This window comes from Ostrinia furnacalis, unplaced genomic scaffold (assembly GCF_004193835.3).
Source record: "Ostrinia furnacalis isolate ACB-3 unplaced genomic scaffold, ASM419383v2 OfSCF4915, whole genome shotgun sequence".
Lineage (NCBI taxonomy): Eukaryota > Metazoa > Arthropoda > Insecta > Lepidoptera > Crambidae > Ostrinia > Ostrinia furnacalis.
The window spans coordinates 1,073,089-1,092,664 of NW_021135154.1; the positions used below are offsets into that span (position 1 = coordinate 1,073,089).

At 35.9% G+C, this 19,576-nt stretch overlaps 1 protein-coding gene across 1 annotated transcript in view; it reads right to left on the minus strand.

The window, feature by feature from the left end:
• Scr (homeobox sex combs reduced) overlaps positions 1-15,401 on the minus strand; it is a 45,713-nt gene extending 30,312 nt beyond the window's left edge. Inside the window, exons 1-2 of the mRNA XM_028314841.1 lie at positions 15,133-15,401; positions 10,492-11,399 (exon numbers count right to left, since the gene is read on the minus strand). Of these exons, the coding sequence (XP_028170642.1) occupies positions 10,492-11,254 (763 nt within the window). The 5' untranslated portion in view covers positions 11,255-11,399; positions 15,133-15,401. The remainder of the gene's footprint in view (positions 1-10,491; positions 11,400-15,132) is intronic.
• Between the last annotated feature and the right edge of the window lie 4,175 nt (positions 15,402-19,576).

The window sequence follows — 19,576 nt, forward strand, 5'->3', positions numbered from 1 at the left end:
CAAATATGCCTACTGAATTACGGAATCTTCTGTCTTCTCAGCGAAGCTACTACAGTGAAAATAGGCTCCCTGAAGATGGCAAAAATTCATTATAAAAAGTAATAGTATACCAATAAAACAGCATAAGTAGTTAGTAAGAAAGTATCGCAACCGCTGTTCAAAATCGCTGTCGTATTAAAAATACGCCAATTTAACAATTAATGTGCAGATTCAATTTCACCCCAAAAATTGGGCGATTGTTACCAAGTCAGCTGGCGCCAGGCCCGGCTCTACTTTACAACCTGTTAAAAGACCGAATTCGCTGTCCAAATTAACACGAAATAAAAACGAAATCGACGTACAAAAAATAAGCGAAGGTACAAGATAAAGCTTAAAAAAGGCCCACGTCAAAACATTTGATTGTATTAATATTTATAGGCTCCGCCGGAGGAAAGACGGCCCGGATCGGAAGAAAAAAAATGTTTATCAGCCCGTTTAACTTTTAAGGAAACCGCGAATGCTTTGTAAAAAGTTATTTATGGGTCCGAAAACAATTGCAGTGTTACCATTATATCACATTTGACAGCAATAACAGTATTATTTTATTGTTTTTTGTCAACGAGATGAAGTCGTCCCAGTTCATTGATTTCTGTAACAATTGGACGGTGCGCGGTTTGATTCCGTTATAAAGTTTTTTGGTTAAAGAAAAACGGGTTTTGTTTAAAAAAAATATGATATTGACTTATCAAAGTCACATTCAGACCAATTGACTCATTGTATGTCTCTAAAAAGCTCTAAAGCGACTGAAAAAACTTCAACAATGTTGCCAGTGGGTTAACTAAAAAGTCCTTTGGTACTTGGCTAAGGTTTCAATGTGTGTTGTGGAAGATCATTTCAACCATGACGATTTCAGATGAGTTTTAATAAATCTTTAACATATTTGCAAGTGCAGTTGACATCTCTAACAATATATCACGTGATGGTATGCAGTCTATTAATAGGGACTTATACGTCGATGCGATCAAGAAACCAAATTAACCTGACATGAACAATGCTTGTTAGAATTTCATAATCCTTTTACACTGGAGACGTCCACATTGTATGAATAACGGCGCGGCTATGCTAATTCGGAATACGCTGCGCGCGCGCATAGGAGACCCTTTGTGAAGCTTAATCAGTGTCTGCGCACCGACATGGATTATTGCAATGGAATTAAAATGCGAATACTGTTATTATGGTTTTAATTACAACAAGAATTCTAGTTATTTTGTTTAAATAACTTAATCTTTTATTAGCATGGCAAGACAATATTTGCATGATGATGATTTTATGTAAACCGTGTGTGGGAAACTATGTACAGAATAATTTACACTTAATAGCAATGTTCCTGATAAAAAAAACCACTTATAGGTTTTCATGATCACGCTTAAAACAAGTTTATTTATTTATAAATTAAAATAGCTGCGCACATCTAAGGACGGTGCCAATTACAAGATAACGATTTACATTGAAAATACCCGCAGCTTTCAATAAACCAGTAGGTAAATAATCGATCTACATACTGCACCTGCACTGCACATTACACTGCAGTTAACACTTTAATGCTCATCGTCTACATGAGTTTAAAATTGCGTGCAAACACCATTTCGTTTCAAAACATCGTTCATAAATTACTCGGGAAAAAACGGTACAAGTTATTTAAAGCTAAACCAGATGAAAAATAGTGTATCTCCCCCATATATTTTATAGGCTAAAGTTGCCATCAATAATTGAAGTTGGAACATCCCTAGAGAGCGGGGCTTACGGCGTCGGGACGGACTTCGGACGTCCATAAGTAGTTCTGTCATTGATTTCTAATATTTGTTTCAGAAGACTCTTAAAAAGTTTGCTGTCGAAACTTTTATGAAAACTAACAGAATTAAAAGTAAACAGAATTAAAATCAAATAAATATGGTTTTTGGAATACAGTATCAGTTGCATAAATGTACTACACTTTAAATCAGTAGTTCCCAAACGTATTTAGTCTACTGCCCACTTTGAGAATAAATTATTTTTAGCGCCCCCCATTTTTGTAGTCAAGAGTCGAACTCAGTCGATGTCTAAGAGTCCTCCTAGTAGATGACGCCTCCCAAGCCTCTACACAACGTCCCGATTTTTTTCTGGGTCTCTTACCGCCCCCCCTTTAAGCCTGCAGCGCCCACAAGGGGGCGTTATCGCCCACTTTGGGAAAGACTGCTTTAAATTGATATTGATTTACATAGTAGGAAAAAATGACACTAAAAATTTAATAAATAGATAATATTTTGTTTCTTTGCTAACCTTACAAGCGCAATGCCTGGAAGTGCACACAATAGCCACGAAAAACCGCCTATCTGCACATAGCCCATTGTACGCTGTCACAAAAAATTCTCAACGCGGCAATGTACTAACACATGGCGTATTCGCCAGTCATCGTCGCCATTGCTCTTCCACGAACTAATCTGGACTAATCCTGACAGTTATTTACTTTTTTGTCCGCCATTCTTGGACCTTTATTTTGCTAACCCTTTGTGCATATTTTAAAGCCGTAGAACTGGTTTGGGCGAGTACATAATTGGCCGCGTTTGGTAGGCGGGGTGCAGGCATGTGTTAATGCAGATTGCAGTAAAATAGGTTTTGTAATTAATTTTGAATTCTTTTTAAGAGGCTTATTAATTATGTATCTACGAGACCGGTATGTTGAAGCGATAAGCAGAAATACATCATGGTTTTAATAATATTATGTGAAGAAAATATGAAAAATATGAAACTCCTCTCCTCCTCTCGTGAACCATTATTTTTCAAAGTACGTTAAATCAATTGAAATAGATTCAGTAAAAAGATTATTTTACAGGTAAACTTTAACACTGTCACTAACTTAAGTGAAACTTTAAACAACTAACCAGTTAGGTTTAGCTAAAAACATCTTTTTTTTTATAATAATAACATTGGTCATTTCAATTGGGTGTGTAAATTATTATGTTACACGATTAATAATTAACGAATAACGGAGTCAATTACCCAATAAAATGTATTCTAAAAAAATCATAAGTAACATAGAACATCCTGTATATTCAAGTCTTAAGGCCAGGTTTATATCAGAATGCCTATGTTCCGATCTTTTAAACGATTTTCGACTTTGTCCATTAAAAATAGGAGCAATAATCTTATTACTTCAACGTTTTGTATCAGGCGGGGTTATTCAGGAATTTGCCTTGCCGCTGTTCGTGCTGCGACGTTATCTCTGTACGGATCGCGAATTAAATATATTATTATAAAGCTCAGTATATACGTATTAGCAACGCTAATAAGCAATACTGATCGTAGACGCAGTACAGTCGCAAATAAAAGTCTCAAAGATTGAATTAAAGACAACGTAAAAGGTTACATCTATCAATTTCAACTTTATACACGAAAATTTAAAGCATTAAATTCAACTTTTAGCATCTTTAGCTATATTTTACGCAAGAATCATAAGGTCTTTAATTATCAATTTACAAGAATCAACTGGCAGATCCCTACGAGCGATCCATAATAAATGCTTGAAGCAATTGCAAACCGCTTTTGGCCCTGTATAATAGGTATGTAATTATAAAAAGCGTCAAAGTATAAGCAAGAACTGTATATTAAAGTGGCGGCCATAACATGCAGCATGTCTTTAGTGTAGGGCCACCAAACTATGGGAAATATTAGGACAACCTCCTAAAGTTAAATCAAAATACTTTCGCTGTGCCTTTTTTAGCAAATATAATCGATTGAATCAAACAGAAATTAAATCGATAACACAATGAATATAGCTGAACATAGAGTTACCAGTTGAGACTTTTTAAGGCAAGCCAGATCTCTTGTTTATTAGAAAGTAAGTTTATAATATTACTTATTTTTCTTTTACAGGTGACAATAATGGACAATAATAATGGACAAGACTATGAGAAGAAGAAGTTTGAAAGCAGTAATGATTCCGCAAAAAGGAACAAAGGTCGGAAGACCAATAAATTGCGAGCAAATACTGCAAATGGTGATCAATGCTGATTGGAAAAGTGGAATAAAAAATTTGAAGACAGTATATTTTTCAACAGTAGCTAAAGTTAAAAAGCATAATTTACAAAACTTGTGTTAGTAAATTAATTCAAAAATAATAATATTAAAACCTATAGGTACTAGCTTCATAATTTATAAAGCGAAATACTAAGCAGGTTAACTTTTTTCATTTAAAAGAAAATTATGTACCGATAAAGGTTAATGTATAAAAATAATAGTAATTTCAGTTAAGTGCCTAATCTCCATCTCCTGTGAATTCTTATGCAAAATCGATATTCAAGATCATCTTCAAAAAAGTAATTTAATTGGCGAACGTACCTTACATACTGGTATATAATTTTCTTCACAACATGATACAAATTATGTGCATAATTATGGATTTTCGATATGGTTGATTTAAGTAATTTCGTGGTACATGTCCTGTCGATTGGGAGTGATAGGGAGGCCCTAGGTTAGCATAATATTATTTGAACCGTAATTTACCGTCCACCGGCGAACGGCTTGATTTATTTATGAGGGAACGGTGACTCCGCCACTAATCTTTAGTGGAATTTAATTTGTTATTTATTTACTAATCGCTGCTAGTAACTCTTCTCAGGTATGGACGATGGATGGACTTTGGGACGGCACAGAAGCGTTGAAGGCTTAAATATGGTTTATTTCCTGTACATGCACTTTCGATGCTCTATTTATAAGCATTTAATATGGCAGACTTCAGAAAGAGTCTAGAATGGGAAATTATGTAATATCAAAACTTTCATAAATATCATTGTATTACGCCCGTATTCACAAACGATGCTTTCTTAAAGGTGAATATAGACTAGAGCATTTCTATTGTAATGTAACGTTCTAGTGAATGGTACAATACAGGTAAAATGTATGACGTTCGGATCGTGACAGGGTGATACACTAGACATTTCGTAGAGCGGCTCGTTGTTCTGTTACAAGTAAATGCTCTAGTCTATACCTTGAGTGAAGCAGCAAATCGAACGCATAGCGTTGAATAGAGCTCTGTGATTGGTTCGTATGTCACCCTGTGCGTCCACGCGCACTGTGAGACCTCATAGTAGTTTGTGAATACGGGCGTTAATGTTCTATGCAAGTTCTTGTGGAAACCATTTAGTGAACGTAGCACAGAAACTTATGGCGTTTTAATGGGGCCTGTACCTTATCATGGGAATAAAATAAATGTAGAGTGCAGTAAGTACTGCAGTACCTACTAAACAGTGTTTAAATAGTGGTGATGAATTTACGCTGAATCGGTAGATGTTAATTTATATTTTAAGCATACTAATATGTTTATTTAAAATTGGGTGGTGTACTTTGTTTAATATTTTTATCTCACACCAAAAATTATTACAAAGTAACAAAATGACTTATACGTTTTTTGCCTTATCAGTCTGGCCCGCGATATTCAATTAAAAACGAATAAATTAAGTTAACAGACCGGTAACTTCTATTATGATACACGTAGGTATGTTCATAAATTGAATCATAAATTGCGCTTAATAGTCGGTTACGGGCTGGTTTTGCGCTATCATAGTAATTGGTTCTGTCTGTGTTGTGTTTTGTTTGTGTTCTACAGTGATTGTTATTGGATTACCATTAGATCACTCATAAAAAAAACACAATTAATATTGCTATATTGTTTTTCTTATCAAATATGTAGATTTTTTATGAAATATCATTTGACATTTAATTTTGACATTATTATTTATGCATCGGTAAAAAAGTAACTAATCTTGTTATTTCTCTTGAACACATTTATTGTTGTATAACAGTTAAAATAATTTGGGTACATTGAAAATTTTTATAGCTCTATGCTTTTCCGAAAATGCAGTCTAAAATGTAGACAAAAGAAAAGGTATTGATGATAATTTTCTGTAACCAGTACAGTAAAGAAGAATCCTAACTTTTCTGTCCCGTTTCACTGTGTTTAAGGTAGGTGTCTAACTTGACTTCTATGAGCTTACCATGAGTTTATGTTAGGTGTGCTCGCTAGAAACTGCGTAAAAAATACATTTAATATTTAACAAATTGTACAGCGCCCCTTGCGGCTACTTTCGAGAACTACAATTTTTGACGCACTACTAGCGAGCACACGTAACGTAAACTCATGGTAAGCACCCTGTCCTATTTCTAAATTATCGTCTGGTATTCGTATACGTATGACTATTGATAATTTAAACTGTGTGCTTTACCTACTTGTATAATATTATTATTTTACTTCAAACTTGAACTCTACAACAAAGTATTTGAAAGAAGCCACAAACTACGAGTAGTATGAAATACTTTATTCCAATTCTGATTCGCGTGTTTTTCGTCTTTATCGCCGGGTGGTCGGAACACTGTGCATCGCATAAACAGTGTTATCTTCAGTGTAGGAAGCAATGCGGCTTGTTGCAGAGAAAGCTGAAATTGTTGGTGTTCGCGTAAAAATATTGCTTTTACAAACATTTTGCTACTACGTTTATTAAAAAGAAAAAAAAAAGAAAGCTATATTTCACTCTGATTTAGGTCTAGTTTTTAAAATCAGACGAAAAGGTTTTTAATTTTCTTTAAAGGTAACTTTTTGCAGCTACTTGGAAGCTCTTTGTCCAGCCGTGGGCGACGGTGACGTTCGTTTCAACGAATGAACTTGAAGAATTCCTAAAAGCAGATTTATCAATTTTATAAGATTATTTTATTACCTCTAGGGGTACCTCTACATTACCTGTTTTAGTGTTTTGTGTTAATGTTACTGAAAGTAACCTTGAAGTTACCAGCTGCCTTGAAAAATAAATTCGTTCGTTCGTTTCAGCCAAATGACGTCCAATGTTAGACAATGGCCTCCCAAGGAATTCCACAACTATCGGTCCTGCGCTGCCCGCATCCAAGTTCTTCCAGCGTTATCGTTAACGTTCCAGCCTAAGTATAGCTTATTGACCCTATGAAGTATTGATTGTTGACTTAGTTAAGCTTTTAACTCCACCCTACATCTTCCACCTATTGAACAACTTGAATCTTACGAGTCGCCTTCGACACGCACCGGCGAGTTTTGGCCCGCCTGCATGAAATGTTCGCGACCGCTGTATTTTTGCATAGATATCGATTGTTGACTTAGTTAAGCTTTTTAATGTCTTTTTAACATCTCCCTCAACCTGTGCCTTCACCTATCGAACGACTCCTGNAACTGCTGACAACTATATCACGAGGAGTTCCTGCGGGAGCGAATAGTTGGATCTTACAGTCGCCGTCGACACGCACCGGTGAGTTATGGCCCGCCGGCATAAAAGGTTTGCGACCTCTATGTTTTTGCATACATATCGATTGTTGACTTAGTTAAGCTTTTTAATGTCTTTCTAACATATGCCTCAACCTATCGAACGACTCCTGACAACTATATCACGAGGAAGTTCCTGCGGGAGCGAATAGTTGGATCTTACAAGTCGCCGTCGACACGCACCGGCGAGTTATGGCCCGCCGGCATGGAAGGTTCGCGACCTCTTTTGCATAGTAGGCTTAGTACAAACGATTGATTAAATACTAGCTACCTATTTAATAATATATTGAAATTACTATGGCTGAGTTGCACCATCTTATTTTAACTTTGACAAACGTCAAAAATCTGTCAAATTGCATACAAAAAGCACCGTGTAAAATAAGGTGATACAAACTCAGCCAATGGTTTAAAATTTAGGTGACTGATTTTCTTGCGCTGCTTCTTTTTAGCACTGTCCCGAAGCAGTGGTAGGTTAATACTGGGACGCTTAAAAGCGCTTTTTAAAAGCCTACTTGCAAATATAAATGAGCTTTATGAGTTTTTTTGGAATTGATGAAAAATGTTTACGCCCTCTGACGCATCTGATAGAAAACCTGTTATCAAAGCAATCTTTCAGCGCATGTGACTACACAAGCATGTGTTTTGGAGTTATGAAATTCAACAAGGTAATTTTACAGGGCTTTAGTTAATTCACTTTCTTCAACATAATTATGAGTATTAACAAGTGCTATCTTTCTATGTATTAGGACCTTTACGATTAATTAAACACCTTAGTTCGCTGATCTATATACTTATAATAAATCTGTAGAGAGGTCAATTCTGTACATGAAATATATTTTCAAAATAACTATCAGGGGGTGATTAGTGATCGATACTGATGCCAAAAATGCAATCAGTAAAATTTTTGTCTGTCTGTCTGTCTGTCCGTCTGTCTGTCTGTCTGTCTGTCTGTATGTTCCTTATAGAAACAAAAACTGCTTGACGGATTTTAACGAAACTGGGTACAATTATTCTTCATACTCCTTGGCAGGTTATAGTATACTTAGGAATTCCCACGGGAACGGGAATTAGCGGGAAAATCCTTTTGTATGAAAAATCTAAACCGCTTAATTTAGACGCTTGAAATTTGGCATGCAGGTACCTTAGTAAATGTAAAGCTTAGTTACAACAGGATATTGCAAAATTCCCACGGGAACGGGAGTTAGCGGGAAAAAACATTTGTATGAAAAAATCTAAACTGCGTAAGATAGATGAAGGGGGTAAAACGGGATCCACGCGTACGAAGTCGCGGGCGGCCGCTAGTATATAACTAAAACTGAAACTACGACTTGTGTGGGATAGGCCTTATAACTGAATTTTACATTTTAATAACAAAGCTGCGTCATACACGAACATATTGTGTGAAATAAAATTTTCTGCCTTAAACGTGTTTAATATCAACGATTCAGTTACTTCGTTAACAATAAATTACTTGTCAGAAAGCAATTTTAAATTTGCGCATAGTTTGAATCGAACAAAGATTCAAAGAACAAATATTCACCAATAACAATCCAATTTATAATAATGTAACTCATGGTCTTTGTACAATTTAATAAAAAATATCATGCCTACATTTTAAATTGATTTAAATTTAAAATCTGTACCAATTATTCTTTAAAATGTTTAAACATTAAAAAAGCTTTCATTCACATGGACTTCTACTGTAAATTTAGATTATCCCGCCTATTAACTTCTCAAGTATTTTACAGAAGTGACTCTTCTTTCATCGGGATTTTAAACACGTGCACCTGTTTGGAGCCAATTAAACGTCGGCAAGGTCACATCCAATCTACATCACAGAAACAATACTATTTCATCTGTTTCCCGGAACGGCACATCTGTGCTTGTCTTTATCTGTGACATCTACTATAAGCCACAGTATAGCTAAATGTAGTAGTTTAATTCTGAAGGTTAAAGAAAATAAGAAAATTGATGATTTCCAACAGCAAACTTAACATTAAACCACTACTAGTTTCTAGCAGTTTTAATACGCTATTTCACTGCAATATTTTTGTATCATCATCTACCGAAAAAAATACTAAATTCTACCTCAAAGACAACACATAATATAAATAAAGGTAATGCCTATAAAATAATATAGATATGGCTTAAATACTTTACTTTCTCTATACATTTTATATAGGGTGGAAACGATAAGTGATCTTACTCGATTATTATAACTGGTTACTGACCCTGAAAGTGCTTCAATAAGAGATTTTTAATGCGATATTTGTCAATAGTGTCTTAACTGTTATGTATCAATAATATCTTGAGGAATTTTCAAACATGAAACTGTTGCCTGCGTCACCTGTTGCACTATTAGCAGGTTTTTCGAGAAGTTAACCTACCGCTGTAACTTATACTATGGTACAAGCTGCTGTTTGCATGTGTCGTATTTGTCCGTTGTCTTTTTGTCTAAAGGGCAGAATGTTGTGGACTATTCTTGGCCTTTTGAATGAGAGTATGTATCGAGGAATGAGCCACTAGATCTATGATAACATACTTGTACTATCTATGCATGTATTCGTTCATTTTTATATGAAGGAACATCTATGATGGGCAGCAGTTTATGGTTAGTTTTCTTCAAAATAATGACTTGATTATGAATAGCCAAGTTAGAGCCTTAAATTAAAAAGAGATTAACCCTTAAAAAGGCCAATTCACGCTAAATACCAGAAGGTGAGGATCCGTCAAATCACACGTCCCGATGACGGAGCATTTCCCCGTCATTAAGAGACTGGTGAAAAAAGACTTCGGATGTTCACTTGTAAGCGCCCGCCAACAAAGCCATTATGCCTTATTATGGACACCATCCATCAGCCAGTCATATCGATCTGACATTAATGCATGCTAATGCTTTATAAATAGATATATAATTTGTTTTGTCTCCACCTCGGCAACCAATTGATGGATTGTCTTACTTCTATTACGTCAAACTGTTGGTTTTCAACGGAGGCGTGGTCACGCCCGGCGAGTTAGTTTAGACGAGGAAGCCGAACTACTTTACGATTTCACGCCGCCACTAAAAAAGGTGTGAATCGAGCCGTTTATGAAATTGATTGTCTTCGCGTCAAGAAATTCATTAAAAATACCGCTACGCATAAATTCCACTGCGAATTTGATAAAGGTTATAAAATAAGAAAAATACTCACTCTGTCCTAGATGCACTCGCTTCATCCACGGGTATATCTGCGGCGGATTAGCTTGCGTGTTCGAAGCCGATTTTGAATTCTTGTTGGTATTTGAACTAGAATTGTTGGCCTCGTTGCTATCGTTGCTCGACGTACTCGAAGCCGGGCTGGAGATGTTTTGATTCACGTTAGCTTTGTGCTCCACTGGCGACGCAATGGGCGTAGTCAGTCCGAGTTTGGTGCTTGTACTTCCACTAGAGTTTTGTCCGACAGTCCCGAATCCAGGGGACGTTCTCCCCGGCCCAGAGGATGTGGACAAGTCCTGGGGAGATGCAACTCCAGTAGTGGATGTAGAGTCAGCGAATTTACAGCTAGCTCCAGCGGCTTGGCTGGACGGCGTGGACATGAGGTTCGGGGATAGCGCACCAGGGCTCGGGTTCGAATGCTGATGCAAATGGCTCGCGGTACTGCCGAGTCTCTGCGGATGTAGTTGAGTGTAATCGATCATCGTTTGCGGTTGCATGTGAGCTCCACTCGCGGGTGTCGCGTACGGATGTTGTGGGTAATGATGGCCGACCTGGGGCGGGGAGTAGCAGGCATTCGGGTAAGCCGACGCCGCGGCATTTGGATTGTAATAATCCGCCCCTGGGGTTGGTAGTCCAGGGTGCCCGGACTGCTCAACCGGCGTACCGGTGCGCCCTGGGGCCTGGTTCCCATAGCACGAGGCGAGGGAGTTGACGAATTGGTAGGAGCTCATCCCTGCGTTGTAGTTTAACTCGTTCATCGATAACAGTGTTGTGTGTCCTCTTTCTCAAGTTCAGTCGGCGCGTGTCATCGCTCGGACGAGCTCTGAATGGGCTAGTTGGACATGTTAAGTGCTGATGCTGCCCGCTTCAATTGTCCTCGGGAGTGGGGCTTGATTGATGGTCCTGTGATAAAATGAGACACATTAGTTGGTCAAGAGCGTCGCCTCGTTATTGGTGATGAATGTGGTTTTACAGATAATAGAGCCGTATTTCATTTTGCGTGCATTGAAAAAGTGGCGAATTGAAACTGATATTAGGTTTGCTGGCAATTTAAGTGGATAATTGAATTGCAATATTAATTGTCTATTAGGATGGTGTTTAGAGTGTCACTGTAATAGATGTAAAGTTTTTGAATATCATTACTTAGTTTGCAATAGATAGTAAATGTCTTGTCGGTCCATTTAAGGTTATTCATTTATTAAGCATGAAATTGATTTCTAATTAACTTCAAATCGATTTATCTTTAATCTACTTCAAGATTGTGCTTCTCAAATAAATCCAGTTACTAGTGCCAAATAATAGTGTGTAATAACTACTTTAATTTGTTTATCATAAAAACACTGCATAAACCAATAACTATTTTAAAGGGGGCTCATCAAATAAACGCGTTTTATTACCATACGTTTATGGCAATTACCGAACAGCTATTAGACTACCGCCGGGGGTCTATTCTAAAACAATAAATTAATTTCGGGCGGTCTAAAGCGCGGTGCACATGTCAAGACAAGTGCGGAAAAAATCCCGACACGTGGTTGAGCCATAAAAGTGTCCACGAAGCTTTATGGTGTAAGCGGTAGGTTTTGGCTCCTTCGATTTATGAACTCGACTTCTTGTAGCGATGTGCTGAACACTTTAAAATCGATTTACTCGATTATGACGATTTCGTTTGAATTTATGTTTATATAATCACAATTAAACAGGTTTTAATTTAATATTTTGTGGTCGTCAATTAATTAAAGTATTTTAAGGTAGATCAAGGTGACTTCTCTGATTTATGAGCAACCTGTCTTTGTAATATGTAATTTCAATGAACCGAGAGTTTCTGTTTTTAATTTGATTAAGTATTACATAATTACTGTTTTGTCTGTTATTAGCTGAAACATTATTATAACAACAACAACAAGCACAAACTCTTTCAAAATTGTTACAAGGCAGTCAAACCTTTTCACGCCATTCAAAATAATAATGTACTTTGCCTGAAGTTTTATTTACAAAAGAAGCTCCCAAATGATAACATTATACGAGTATTGCAACATTTTACAAAATTTATATTATAGCCTACAAGGCTTGTTAGTGATAGGTCGGAAATTATAATCTAGACCTAAAAGTTCTACAGTTCACAAACCTGGAAAAACTCAAGTTTAATTGATTCTCTATCCACAAACCTTGAATTTATGAGTTTACCATCTATTTATTTTAATATGTCAAAGTTGAAGCCATTTTTTAAACGTTGAGGAATTCAACTCGACTGATTTATTGATTCCGGTAAAACCATTTTTGGTAGCAGATGAAGTGTGACTGTCTTTTTTAAACTTCAGGAAATTTTTACTGCGACGACTTTTGCTTCTAATTTTATTCAATTTAAGACAATGTCAATTTGACGAAACGTACCTGATTTAAACTTAAAATTAAACGACTGATAAACACTTTTTAATCGAAAATTTATTATTTTGCTGTCAATCATCTTAGGTTGCATGAAACTAAAATATTTTAAATAGGTAAGTACTCTGTGATCATTGCATCAAAATATTATTTTGATTTAGCTTGAATATTGAATCATGTGATATAGGTAATCTCTTCTCTAAACAATAATCTGTTTTACTAAAGCTATATATTTTATATTACCTCTATTATAATAGTTATTACAAGCTTTACTGTAGAGTCAGCTCTAAATACATTTCCTCAATCTCGAGTCATGATCCTTCCCGATTACGACTTCTCGGATCCGCTTAACATCACTAGCTGAATGCGACTTCACCAATTTATGAAGACCACCAGTGCATACATCTTTTTGAGCAAATTAGCAGTCATTGTGCTCGATTTATTCGACGCGCATCGCGTGATGAATGTGAGAATTCGAATTTTAAAATTCAACGCGATGCGATTTTGTTATTTTTCTGGATTTCTTATGCAACGGTGCAGTGCGTTTTGCATTTATTCGAGACATTCGTTTTACACGTGTTATGTTTCATTTTTTTTGTGAAATGTTAAATTTATGGCCTGATATTCAATGACTTTAGCCATTATCTGCGGTCATAGCACGTCACCTATGCGAAAACATAAGCAAACTACACTTACATTTTAGTTAATTTTGTTTTAAATTAACACTTAATTGAATTAATTTAGCTAATTGAATTAGAGAAGTTGTTTTGAACAAAAGCAAAAAACAAGCATCAATTTATTAGTCATCGGAAACTTTTGTTCTTTTTGTTAGAGCAGTTTTGAGTACATTGTATGACATTCTCCTGGTTATAGTTTAGTAGAGAAAAGCAATAAAGAAATACACACTTATCTTCATAACATTAAAGATACCTATGTATGTTTTGAACGACAATAATAATAAGTAAGATCTAACTAATGGGACATAAATATTATGCCCGTTAATCATTGGTTTTCTTTCTTTTCTATTTTAAGTTACTATCTGAATCTAAACATAAATTATGATTCTCGATTTGGCAAATCTGTTTAATAATCATAATGATGCTATTAATCACAACATTTATTTTTTCAAAGTACTCGTAGGTAATATAGTACAACATTTTTATTTATCTATGCGGATTAAAACACAATATCTAGGTTTAGGTAATATTTACAACCAAACCAAAAGTAAATAAAAAATCTGTACACTGAGAAGTCGAACAATAATACGTTAGTCTTTTTTACTAAGGCAGGTAATATCTAAATCAACTAAAATAAAATATTAGCTATCAGTAGATTACGTAGATAAATAATTTTCAGCACTTTTCATCTACTGAAATTATTTTGACAGTCGCAAACTGCAAGGAAACGATTAATTACATATCCCTTTATATTCATCTGCAATTCCTTATTATGTGCTTATGTTCAAAACAACCGTCATTGTTGTTCAACACATGTGCCAGTTATTTCAGTTCAAAATTTTGTCACTCCCGTCCGGTGCGCACTAAATGGCCCGTGCGATTCGGCTGCGGTCGTTTTTCCCTCTTTTTCCTCCGTGTATTCCCAGACATCCTTTGATGACGTTTTGGGCGACGACTTTAATTTTAATTCGGTACTGTGATAGCTTTTATTGCTTTGTTTTGTGCGTTCTATTTGGATTTTGAAATTCGAATTTAGAATGTAGAGTTGAGCGCGGAAAGTTTTGCGTCGCGCCGAAGTCAATTGACTTTTCAAATTGAGAACTTTTTGGTTTGAAAAACAATTAATAAGAAAATTTGTAAAAACTTTTGAATTGCTTACATAACAAAACAATTATCTCTTGTTTTTCCTATTCCTAATTGATTTGGCTCTATTATTTTTACTGAACTTTAAAACTCCACCAAAGTTTGCAGAAAATGTTTTATTTATCTACAATGTCTTGTCTTATTTTCAGATTAGCTATTTCAAACGATTCTAAATCAGAAACTCTCGGTAATTATTCATATTTTAATAGCCGGTGATACGGAAAGCTCAGGATATAATAACATTTAATGCCCCGTGACAAGTGGACACTTTAAATCCACAGAGTTCAGGAGATTTACTGCGACACGCTTTGATTTTACGACATTCGCCTTTTCAATTAGGACTGTGTCAATTGAAGATGATTTTCAATAGGTTTTTAATAGACTTATAATTTGACAAATAAAGTTTTTAAATAAAAATAAGTTGTTATACTTACTCCAGTAATATTTTAAAGATTGACCAAAAGTCTGAACAGCAAACAATACATAAAATCACAACCGATAGAGTCGAAAAAATCACTATTATCCCACAAGTTTATTTCATACACTTTCACCTCAACAACAAAAAACAAAATACTTTTTCAAACTAAGCAAACCTTAACGGCCAGTGTGAAAAAGAAAAAATCGAGCGCGTTCGAATTCCGAAAACTTCGGCGCGGTTCGTCGCGGCGGAAAACGTTGTTTTCCCGGCGTTCCGGCGTCGAGTGCAGCGCGCTTCTGACGATGAGGTGAGCGGTCGCGTTGACGCGCGTCAAGCGAGCGGAGCGGAGGGCGGGGGGCGGGGCGCACCTGGGCCGTCTCGCCACGTGACGCGCCCGCTCCCGCGCCCGCTCCCGCTCCCGCTCGAGCGATCAGTAATTAGGTAGGGCCGCGAAACGTCACGTATCCGATTTCAATGGGCCGATTGATGATTATGGATCGTCGATTTTTGTTTTGGTGAAACGATTATCGGAAGGCTACGGTTTTCCTTCCGATTACGAGTTTCTTGAACTTCAGTCTGTAAGAACAAGGTAAGTTACGGAATTGATTTGTTTAAATAATTTATTTATTTTTAAATAATATAAATTCTTAAATAAATCCTATAGGTAGGCATTAGGCCTGCGTGTAACGTATACATGTAATATAATTGTCATTAATGTTCTTGATTTCCAAATATGATCTTTGTAATTAATTTTGTATTTTTTATTATTTTTAGTTTAAAGATAGTCTTAAGTCTGTTAAAACTATGCTCTACAATGAATCTCCAGTAAAGAATGGATTCAAGTTCGAGATTGATCTGAATACTGAAATTCAGCCAAACGCAGCCTTGATGTTTTGCTCGAGTTAGATTTATTTTGCACGTCCTTTCCGACTACGAGCCATAGTAGTCAGACCTGAAATGAAACACATCTTTCAGATCATACTCATTAGATCTAGGCACACAATAAAACTTTTCAGTAGTGTTTTTCGTTCGTTCGTTCGTTTCAGCCAAATGACGTCCACCGCTGGACAAAGGCCACCTCCAAGGTTTTCCACAACAAACGGTCCCTCGTTGCCCAAAGTGTTTTATGTTAGGTATTATTAGTAGCTTTATCTAAGAAGAAAGACCTTTACAGTATGAGTTCGGATTTTAATACTAATAATAAATTTCCACTTCTAAATTATCCACTGAATTTCAAAATCATGCTTATCATTGACAAATGCGCCATCAACACACCCCTCAATTTTAATACTGCACTCAACTCCTTGGACACATTACGGCCTACTTACCTTATAACAAAGACTGCGTATTAATACACACACAGACGTCAAAAGCGGTCATAACTCTTCATAGGGACGCACTTAGTCCAAGTCTAGAATGGCGGACACGGGACATGCATCAGTATGACGTGACGTCTCGAGGGCCGTAAAAATTGCACGCTCTAAAATATTGCTAGATTATCTGTTTTATAATTATGGTAATAAAACGGTCAGGGAACTAGTGTTTAAAACAAAATTAACGGACTTTTAAAAATAATGGATGTTCTTTTAGTGAATGACTTAAGAGTGCAGCCTGTGCAGCGATTTAGTAGGATCCCTCCTAGAACTTGCTAGTAATAGTCCCCTATTACTAGCAAGTTCAATAGGGATCATATTATACCATGGCTGAAAAGTATGATTTTTACCATCATGCAGTCCTAATAAAGCAATGTTTTCATTGACAGAACCTGATAGATAGGTATAATGAACTTACATGAGAGTTGGAGCCCTAATTCGACTTCCACTGGCTCTCCTCTGTGAAAAGGCCCCTAAGCGCTACCTTATTTCCTACTTCAATAAAAGTGCCAAATCTTGGTCGATATAAAAAGAGTTTTCTTAGTAGATTGCAAGATTGTAAAGTTGTGTAATTGTGAAAAAAATAATTTTTCAGTCCAATCTGAACTGCCAGAGAGTAGTCGAATCTGGAAAATGTGTATTTGATTTTCTTTTTAAAAAACCTATAACTGTATACAAAGTTCCATTGAACTTAAATCTAAACTGAGCAATTATTATAAATACGATTAAAACATTAGAATGTATGAAGCTTTCTAATTATAAAATTAAAATAATTTCCTAAATAGAATCACTGATTTCAGAGATTAAAACCACTTACAAGTAACTTTAAAATAGCAGAGATAGCAATATAACTGAACAATAGCTCTTAAAAATATTTTGATTGCGGCAAGTAGTTATCAGGAGCACTGTTAATCAGACTTAACGACTCGCATTTGTCTTACAGCGCTTAATTATAATTAAGTGTTAATTACTGGTACATTCGGCTTCAAACAGTTCGTGACACCCAAAGTGGCCAAAAAGTTGACAACACAACCTTATTCCAATTGTAACAAAGACGTATTGCGAACTTTTTGGTTACTTTTAGTGTACCGAACTATTTGACACGGACTGTACCTACTGAGGAACCGCGGTGACTGATTGCTGCCTGTGTGATTTTTATTGTGGACTTTTTGGCAAAAAGTACCTACTGTTCTCATAATTAGAGTACAATATTGGCTCTGGTAGCTAAACTTTTTGCTTCTATAATTTGATTATGACTTGGTTGCCTGATTTCCTCAGAAGGTGGTGGGATTAATCTCTTATAGTATAAAAAATGGTTACATAAAATTGTGGTGTGTGTGTGTGGACTTTTAAGTGCTCGTTTTTTCGGAGTAGGCAGTAGGTAAAGTTGACGTCGTAGTCAAACTCTTATACATTTTTGACTTAGACTAGCAACTGTAACTGCTGCTTTAATTCATCGTTATCAGTACTTTCTGATTTGATTTGATAATTTGTCTTACATAACGAAAAAATACAGGTTTTCAGTCAGTTTTCAGTAATCAGAGGTCTTGAAGACGTATAATGTGGTAATACTGTAGGACTCACGCCTGTTTGATGGACTGAAGATAGTGGTGGCAGTGGTTCGATGATAAAATTGGGTTCTGGCATGGACAGTGGACTGCATGATGTTAATTTTAGCGACAACAAAAAGCAACTCAAATTGAACGACCATTGTTTATAGTATGATTTTAAAGGGTTGATACTGTAATGACTTAGGTGACTCTACAAAGTTGAGCTTTCTTCGAACAAGATCTTACACAGTAATGGCCAAAACTTTTACGACATTTTTTATTAAATTCAATAGATGGCAAAGAAAACGTAAGCATTTACATAAACATAACAGCCAGTCATTTATTAGAGTCTGTTGCTTGAAGAAATGGCGCAATAAGAAGTGGTGACAGATTGGAATGGCGCTACTTAGTAGTGGGGAAACATCTTTTTTAAGATGCCAGTTGAAGATTTTGGCCATTGCACAAACCTCAACCTAGTGTAGTGATTAAAATTGATACTTGTCGTAGAGTAAAGTACTCGTATACATTAGTACTCTAGGTAAAGTATACGAAGTTTTAAAAGTCTAATTCAAATTGTTTTTATTGTGAATGTCCGTGATTTCTCATTTAATCTGATCTTAGATGTACCTGAATTTCTGATGATAATGAAAGAAGTCCGTGTTTAGTAAACCTTAAAGCTATATCAGAAGCCTGGAGAATTAGTACTTTTTACTATGCTGTGACGATTTGCCCAACGATGTTCAATGGTTTTTTTTATAAATGAGTGATAAACGTACTTTTGTCTAATTCATTTTTGGTGTATTAAAAACTTATATTAAAATAAAAAAATACGCAGACTGTAATCGATTTTTGTAGAGCAACTGACTTGATCCAACCGTCAATCGAAACCGGATGCTGCGCTTTAGACGTTTCAGCGCTTCAGTCTACTGCAACTGTATCGTAGAGCTTTCATCTTACTTACTTGTACGTACATCTAACTTTGTACATAAATATTTACAAAATATCAAATAACTGTTAATAGTTACTACATTTCATTGTGTATGTTGTTAAAAGAAGTAATAATTGGAATCAAATTATTAAAATTACCAAACCCCAAATATATTCAAAAGATCGTCGATTTCCCAAAAGACAGCTCCCTGTCCCGCAGTCTCAAAATTTATTACGACTTAATAATGAGTCGGTCACGCGACAGACTCGCACATGTTACCGACACATAAGTCAACTAATCCAACCACCACCTTACCATTCAACGTAATTTACGACCTAAGGGTTACCTCCGACATCTCTTTCTCACCCCACCAAAACAAGCAGGACGAAACACAAATGTTTATTTAAAAATCGTTTATTGGTATTTAATTATGTCCATAGGCTCCAAACGGGTTTATTTTTTCAACTAAACAACGACTATGGAATTCTGAAAATGTTTGTAGTCGCTGATAAATTTCTTATAGAAAATTTATTCGTTGGAAACTTTGTCGTTAGTATGCCATTTTGGACAGTTTACTAATCGGTTACAAGTTACATTTGCATCGTACAA